General features: G+C 44.9%; 1 protein-coding gene across 3 annotated transcripts; it reads right to left on the bottom strand.

Annotated features, from left to right (window-relative positions):
* Window positions 1-402: 402 nt before the first annotated feature.
* fgf18a (fibroblast growth factor 18a) lies at window positions 403-8,110 on the bottom strand. 3 transcript variants are annotated; one of them, XM_079556830.1, is made up of 5 exons: window positions 6,761-8,110; window positions 3,836-3,875; window positions 3,066-3,246; window positions 1,801-1,907; window positions 403-1,694 (listed from the first exon to the last, which is right to left on the bottom strand). In XM_079556830.1, exons 1-5 carry the CDS (start codon window positions 6,790-6,792, stop codon window positions 1,422-1,424), a joined length of 633 nt encoding a protein of 210 aa, XP_079412956.1. In that variant the 5' UTR covers window positions 6,793-8,110; the 3' UTR covers window positions 403-1,421. The 3 variants fall into 3 exon arrangements, with proteins under 3 accessions (XP_079412956.1, XP_079412958.1, XP_079412957.1); XM_079556832.1 differs by having other exon boundaries at window positions 403-1,691; XM_079556831.1 differs by having other exon boundaries at window positions 3,066-3,243.
* Window positions 8,111-8,483: the final 373 nt, after the last annotated feature.

Here is an 8,483-nt window from a genome sequence, read left to right as displayed (position 1 = left end):
TTCTCTGGACTTTCAGCAGCGTAAAACTTTGAAACTGTTTTTGTTACTTTGGTAGCACTGTCACGATAATAGGATAGTCATGAAAAAGAAATCGCTTGGTACCTAAATATAAACTAATAATCTGGAAACTGGGATTTATAATGCATTATCCTGTTATCCATTGTTACTGTACTGCAAAGTAAAGTGCAACCCAAATGGTATATGGATGAATTTATACAAATAACATAGTGAAGCCTTTCTATTTATCTATCTGTAAATAATGATAATAACAATAATAATGTAATAATCAATTGTAATAAAAAAAAGGCACAGTATGGTAATGTTTCTGTAACGTTTACTGAGTCGAGAGAGACTGCTGCACACAGATGAAATAAATAAAAGAAATAATTTTATCGTAATAATTACAGTAACCATCATAGTAAGTTTGCTTAGTTAGGGTTCCTGTCTTCTTTCATATATATAATATATATCATTTTTTTTCAATAAATTGTTCCCTTTAGTTTTCTTTGTCCGGTGTGTATACATGACACTTTGGTTTGTTCCACTGAATGTCCTGGTAGCAGCACTCTGTATCCATAGTTTCGCATGGGAGCATCATCCCTTGGGTCATTTCTATAGCGATGCTCATAGAGAAGGGACTCTCCTCACTGTTGCCACATGTCCTCGGGGTGAGGAGGAGTCGAGCACCTGTTGTCTTTGGTAGCTACTAGCTAGTCATGTTTGGTTTGGTGTCTGTTCATTTTTGGTGCAGCTTGATTTTACATTCCAGTTCTTTAAGCTTCAGTCCCTGCAGTGACTGTTTTTGGTCCCTTTCCCAAAGTCCCTTTATCCAGCTTCACTTTAGCTCTTGATGCACACGCACACGCACGCACACAAACACACACACGCACACACACGCACACGCACACGCACACACTGAAACATTCATTATATCCTCATTCATCCCTGTATCATCCACAAAAACTCACTAACTTAAGCAGTGAGACAGTTAAGTGCGTCACATGTCAATAGTCTATTATCAGCGAATCCTTCACGTCCCTCTATATTTCCATTGTCTCCGTCATCCCTTTTATTTAAAGCCTGAGCACCCTCTATGCAGTCAGGGTTCAGTTATACTCCCATTTTTGACGTTGTCCATTGGTTCAGAACAGGAGACCTAAAGGCCTGGGTTGTTAGGTCTTTGCAGAGCCTTGCATTAGAAGTTTGGTGTTTCTTCCTCGTGTTCAGAGATAGAGGTCTTTTTCCAATAAGAAATGTCAAACTGATAGTGCCATTACTACGTCTTTGAGGGTTGTAGTGGTAAAATGATAGGTTTAAATCTACACCCCATGAATGATTCAACCCGTTTCTAGTTAGTCTTTGTCCCAATAATGGGAGGCCTTCAGTCTTCCAGCAGATGAGATGGCGCTGGTTTCCTGCCGCTAGCGAGGCCCGGTGGCACGGACTCTCTTACTTCGTTTGCTGACGGTGGTGAAGCGGAATGGGGTGGTCAGGTCAGGCTGCTCCCCCGGTGGGAAACGCTTCATGAAGTGCACTTCCTGCTGGTTGGGCAGTGTGAGATTTCCACGCCGAGGACGACCTCGTTTAGTGAAGCCCACGTACCAACCAGTGTAGCGTGCTGACATCAGAGCAGTGTAGTGGTTTTCAAGCACTTTTTCCACGAAGACGCAGTCAGCGCTACGATTACTCGCCTTCTAAAGGAGCACCACACAGACATCCATACACAGGGACAAGAAGACACTGGTCAGATATTTAAGCTTAAATGAGAACATCTTATCAACATATCAGGAGTGGCCTCACCTTTCCCACCAACTTCCCTCGTCGGTTCATACACAGGTAAAAGTTTGTTTCTTTGCCTCGGATTCTCACCTGGCTACCAAATGTGTCAGCCTCCACTACAAGCTGGGCTTGTGAAGGGACATACAGACAGAAAGTAAAACATTAGACTCACTAGCAACACAAAATAGAGGATAGGATCGCATATTACATGAAACATGATCATTCTATTAAGTTTGGTCTCATAAAATGAGTTGCCAGGTTTGATGAGGGACCTCACTGAATAAAATGCATCACTAAATCACAGTTAATGTAAATGTCTCAGGCTGGACAGGTGGTTGTCAGATATGTGAGGTCGCACACATGGATGTGAGGCAATGAAAAGCAAATGGTCTTGTAAAAAAGATAAGAGGCAGAAGAGATTGCCCAGAGCAGGGGGCGACTCACTGTCTACTCCCTTACTCTGTTTCAGGGTTGGTCATTGTTACACACAAAAGACTTCAGAATACATCCACAAAGGCCTGTTTAAAAATAACTCCTAAAATGGTTTCTACATGACCGTAGTCATCAAAGAGGTCAACAAAATCAATACTGCAGCCCCTTTGGCTTCCGCCTCAAGTCCTCACATCTCCATGTGCCTCTGCGCCCTTTAAATTCACCACTTCTGTATCACTATGCTATTTATGGTTTTGACAATCTGTTGAGTGTTTAGTCAAATATATACAGACAGATTTTGTTGGTTGCCTGTTTTGTGATGTTGTACCACAGTGCATTGTATGTTGTTAAAGGCACTAAGGCGGATGTAGTGGGGGATGGACAGCAGTGTGAGTTGATGCAAGGCAGGAGGAAGAAGAAGCTTGCTGATTGAAATCCACAGGAGACAACAGGCAGGATAAGTAATCAATGAAGGGATCAATGATGGAGATGAGTTTCTAACACACTGCTCGCCAGCGGCTTTTCCTCTGAAATTACTTTTTTGCTTTATCTTTTCTGTTTTTCTGTCCCTTTCTATCTGCTTCTTCAGCTCTCTTCTAAATCATTGAGTAAGCAGCTCGTCGATGAGGTCTTTGTACTCTGAAGACAAGCTCCACTGCCCCTCTCTCAAAGCCTGGCGAGGCCAGTCTATGTGTGCCTTTGTCTCTGCTCCTGCACAGTTGCATTCTGTATCCAATCATGCATGCACTTGTCCAACCCTCTGTCTTTCTACTCTCTGCCATGAGACAGTGGCTGCAAAAGACTGAGCATATTTTCCTCCTGGTTCAGTGAATGTGTATCTGTTTGTGTCTTACCATATTTGTCTCCGTCCTCTCCTCGGGCACTGATTCTGCGACCAATAACTTGCACGTGTTTGCCGCTGGTGCGGCTGTAGAGCTGATAAACTCTGTGATGTTTGCGACTCATGGTGTCTCGCACCTGTGTCTGGTTCTCCACATGGACACTGAAGTTCACTCCATCTACACCAAGGACCTGCTGCAAACAGTACAACACAGACAAGCATGCGCTAATACAGTAGACAGTCTGTTGACATTATTCCCATGTACAAAGGCCTTAATTAAAGCTCCTGTACCAGATTCCTTCTGTTCTCAAACAGTGTCAGTGGGAGGAAGTTCATATTTACGCCCCAAACTTGTTTCATGTTCTCACATACACTTTTGTGCTTCCCAATTCCTCATATGACTTAATATAGATGTCTGACCATTTTCAGGCTGAGTGTACCATCACAGGCACACCACAACAACTTCTCGTTTATCAAATGTTTTTCCAAGTTCATAATACAATACAAATGTTTCAAAATATGATGCGGACAGAAAACAGCATATTTTTTTCCTCAAATGCTGCTTTACAATACACTTCATGGGCAACTGTATATATATATGTGTGTATGTGTGTGTTTAAATCATGCACATTTTAAACTCATTGCAATAAATTGCAGAATACGTAATAAGAAATTTCTTACAGCCCATTTTCTCAAAAATAACCTCGTAAATTTGTACATTGCCTGAGTGTGGATGACAACTGTGCAACTTGTCTTTTTTACTGTACACTCGTTGACTCTCACCTGTAAAGGATTGCACATCACCAGCAACATCTGGATACATCTGGAAAAAGTAGAAACATATGGCTTCAGAAATATGTGAGCAGTAATGGATGCAGGAGGAGTCATTTGTAGCATAGTCTTGTCCAACTCTTTCTTCTCAGATGTTCTTTCAGGCCAACATCCCTTTTGCTTATTAGTCACTGCTGGGTGTGCAGCTGGCACAACAGCTCCACATCTATACTGCCAGCAGACAGACAACACCCAATGCCCTGTTTAGATTAACGCTACCATTCTTCTGCTCAGACCTCTGCTCTGACCCATCTGTGACTTTCACTGAAATCTGGCCTCCAAATGACCTGCTTGGACCGTGGTATACAGGCAAACATACCAGGACAACTAGAACATGTTATGGTTTGGAGATCTAAGACGCCTGTTTGGCTCCACTGGGCTGCAGGTGCACATTGCACTGTGATGTGGCTTTGGGAGCAGTGGACTGTGGTTACATTCAGAGATGCTATGAATAAGTGAGAACACGAGCTACTAAATATGTGGGGAAATGATTTGTGGTGGAATTGACTAACGACAGCTGCAAGGAGTTGTGCAGGATAAATAGTTTATTTTCGAAAAGTGTCACATCCTTATGACCTTCCGTGACCTTTAGGGTGAAGATGGTTGCAGTTACACTAAACTTTTGCACTACCTTATTGGAATTTAGACCTTGACCTTGGAAGTATCACATTATTTACAGCTCTAGTAAGGGAGTGATATGTGTTGTGCAAAATCAAATTTGGCAGTCCTTGAACTGCTGTGAATTAGTGGCTGAACACTTAATCAAGTTCAGGACAAAGTGTGTGGGCTGTAAAGCATTTCTGCGAAACTGTCTTTCCTCACATCATCTGGCTATCACTCTGCATGCCTGCTTTACCCTTCTTCCAACTTGTTGTCCTCTCTAGCTTATCTCTTCTTCTCTGTCTTCTGCTCTTAACTCTCCTTGCTCCAGTGTGTTTAGAGTTGGAGGGGTGACTCCTCCACACTGTCATGGGCATGCACACAGATGTGCAGATGTGTGCGTACAGGAGCAGGCAGCTGACAGCTGGCCTAAAGCAAAGGCATATGCGCTGCTGAGAGAGAGAGAGAGAGAGAGAGATAGGGAGGACTGTGAGATGCCGAGCAAGAGGTACACAAAGGGAGAGTCAGTAGACAGGACGGAGCAAGGTGATGTAAACACTGCAGAAAGAGGAGAGGCTGAAACCAGATCAAGCTCTGGCAAGGGGAGGTCAAAAGCAAACAGGCCTTCATCTCAGCAAGGAGAAATAAAGTGGCTAAATGAGAGACAGTAGTGTAACCACAAAGTGTGGTCTGGCGTGAGAAGTAGACTTAAAGATAAATAATGGTAATAAAGAGGAAAGGGTTTAACATCAGAACACACAGACTTCTAGCATTTCAATCTTCTTTTCTCCTGCTGATATCTTTTGGTTCCCATAGCTCTAATGTATGCAGGCATCCTGGGCATTGCATAGTGCTGGTTCTCAATTTTGCCTGCACAGCCCAAAAATTCTGAACGCCTAGTATTATGAGAACTCTCAGCTGTTTAAACACCACGGCTGTACTAACGCCGAGGACACTGAAGGAAAAGTGCCTCTGCACTGGATTCCCTGCTCCCACAAAAACCACCGACACTCCATATTATGCCAGAGAGAAGAGGGGGAGAGGGGGGAAGGAGACAGGACTGGGCCAGGAGGGGGAGGGAGGAGAAGGGGACAGAAAGAGTATAGGCAGAAGAAGGTATAGAAGGGAACCTGGTGCACTTTGGACATTTGCCAAAACAAGCACCCGTCTGACATCATAAACCTGCGCCCAGCTCCCAGCAGATCCAGCTCTGAGGCTGTGGTTAGACTGCAAGCCTTTAGCGCCGAGCACTGGGCACTGGCCAGGAGCGGTCTGGGTTTGGGCTGTGTGTAGTAGTGGTTAGCGTGGTACGCCGACAGAACAGCAGTGGGCTTGTGCGCACAGAGATGATCACATGTTGAGAAGCAGCGGTTAGGCCAGTGGGCTTGAGACTGGGATCTTGTGGGCCTTTGGTCTCGCCACAGAGAGCCTCGACAAGGAGCTGCGGCTTCACAACAACACTCGGAACAGGTTGCTGTGACACTGGGACCTCACTGGAAAAAGTGTCAAAATGAATGAGGAGAATCTTGGCTCTAAGAGGAACAGCAACTGCTCCATCCTGAACAGAGCCAGGAGTACCATCACTCATCAGTTATTAATTCATACACTTTATCTGTGCTTGTACCCATGGAAAAAATGAGGAATAGGCAAGACAGGAAGACAGATGCAGGCAGTTAGAGTAAGTGGAGAGAAAGTGAGACAGACACCAGCAGCAGCGGCTGCACACACCCTGTCCAGGTTGTGTAAAGAATGAGAACTATCTAGAGATGACTGCCATCTGGGAGAAGTGAGACAAAGAAAGAAAAATACATCTTTTGGTTTTTAACAAGGCACACGACAGATAGGTAAAGTCACCCTCCCCAAACTGGATCCTCCTTCACATTTATTTACACTTGGAACTTTATCATTTTCACATCCCACTAAATAAAATCAGAGCTATTTTGACACTAAAGTATTTTCTATCAGAAAGAAAGACATTTGGCAGATGCATAGAAATGGTCTGTTAGCAGTGCGCCATCCCTTTGAGAAGTGAAGATGGTGATGGAGATGTTTATGGCAGGTTTTATGACTTAAGCAGCCCTGACTCTGACCTAGTGACCCTGAACTGTCAGCCAATCAAATAAGGCCTTCATTGCGTATTTTCAATGGGGACTGTTGAGAAGTGATGTAATCTTTTGTGGGCGCAGCTTTGCACTCCCATCATTTTTTATAACCAATGTCTTTTGTTCTGAATACACCTGTAAAATATGCACTATGTATACAGTAAGAGTAACTTACAAGACGGTCAGCATGGAAAGAAGGGGCCACATTGCTTCCCCCCTCCACTAAGGACTTTGGCCCAGAGAGAGTCTCCTCGCTCGGGTTGAGCCAGTCCGATGGTCTGTGTCTGGAATCCGCAAAGTCAAAGAGTCACTGAGCATCGGCGGCAATGTGTCCCGGTTCAACCGGCGTGGTAGTACAACTTGGTCCTGTTTAAGGCTGGCCGGGATGAACGGGTGCCACCGTGACCGACCGGCAACCTCTCACAGCTGTCCAGGGCAGAGCAGGGGAGACGGGTGGGAGGGGGAGCAAAGGGGGAAGGTTATAGACTCTAAATACTGCGCGTTCCCGTGTAGGAAAGGAACAGGTGAAAGCGCGCTCACGTTTTACATGTAACTAGCTCCAGCTGATCTTTCAAAGTGATTCCCAAATCTGTAGACGGGTAAAGTCCGTGCGTAAACTTGTGCGTAATCCAATGTTCCAATGTTAATGGCAGCAAATAGTGTTTCCAAAGACGGAGGAAGTTTAGTCCACAAACAACTTGTTTAATGTAAAATGTGATATCAAGGCAGATAGTTGAACGATCCAGCGACTGCGAGACGGGGGCTCTGAAGGCGCGGGATCCCCGGTCATGTCTGCGTCTCCACGCTGACTCAACTGCTCTGCTCGTCAGGTGGCACCTACAGTGGGGCAGAGGAGACTTTTTGGTCCCGCAGCGGTCCAGCTCCAGTGTTCTCAAAAAGAAAGGGAGGGGAGAATAAAGGGCAGAGAAAGCCCAGAATACGAGGGAGGGGTGACCGAAGAGGATGGGAACAGCTGTGACTGGGTGGCGGACTCAGCCACCCGCGACACAGCGAGGAAATGACAGCCGCACTTTGCACCTGATTTTCCGGACTTCCCCCACTCGTCTCAGCCGATGGTTCGTGCCTGGCTGCAGCGTTCCTTCTTGCGCCCTCTCGACACAACACCAGACAAAAAACACCACGATGACATCACCTCCGAAATGTTTGAAGGGGGAAAATGCAATCCGATCTTCTTTATTTAGCTTATTTGTATTTTAATGAAGAGTTTTGAGCAGTTTTGCGAAGTCAGCGCAAACATGGGAGAACAAGGAGAGTCAAAGTAAAAAAAAAAAAGTTGTGCATGTTATAAACTGTTGAAATCACTTACGGAACGCTCCGTGGTTATAAAGCTGCTCGCCTCTTCTGAAATCAATTTACACAGAAAATAAATCCGCAACGGAAGCTGGTGGCGCACCTTTTATCCAACGCATGGGTATTGTACAGATCATATCGGCCCCAAATCACAGTTCGTTCTTTTAAAAGCTCAACTCGAAGGGGGTAGCACGGGAGAGGCGCGTCGGCAGGCACAGACCTCACTCCAAGAAAAAACAGAACAAGATTTTAACAGACTCGAATCAATCCTCCCTCCCTTCGCGCGCGCCCCCTCCTACTCCTTGCTCTCTTCGCTCTGCCATTGACACGCACGCACACGCACACTTATTGGATCAAAATAGGATTAGTCAGTCGCTATGCGATGCCGACTAAAGTTTGGCCGTTAAGTATGCCTATCCATTTAGTAGCGTATGCTCCTATATGTGAACAAATCAACGTATCAAGTGAGATGATGTGACATACAACCATTATCACTGAGAAAACTTATTTTGATAATAACCTGCGAAATATAGGACCAAAAAGCGCACGGAGAATACCGAGGAAGTACAAATGAAAATCAATTATTT

This window comes from Gobius niger, assembly GCF_951799975.1.
Source record: "Gobius niger genome assembly, chromosome: 5".
NCBI lineage: Eukaryota > Metazoa > Chordata > Actinopteri > Gobiiformes > Gobiidae > Gobius > Gobius niger.
Note: the sequence above shows the minus strand (reverse complement) of the source record. Positions and strands in the feature narration are given on the sequence as shown.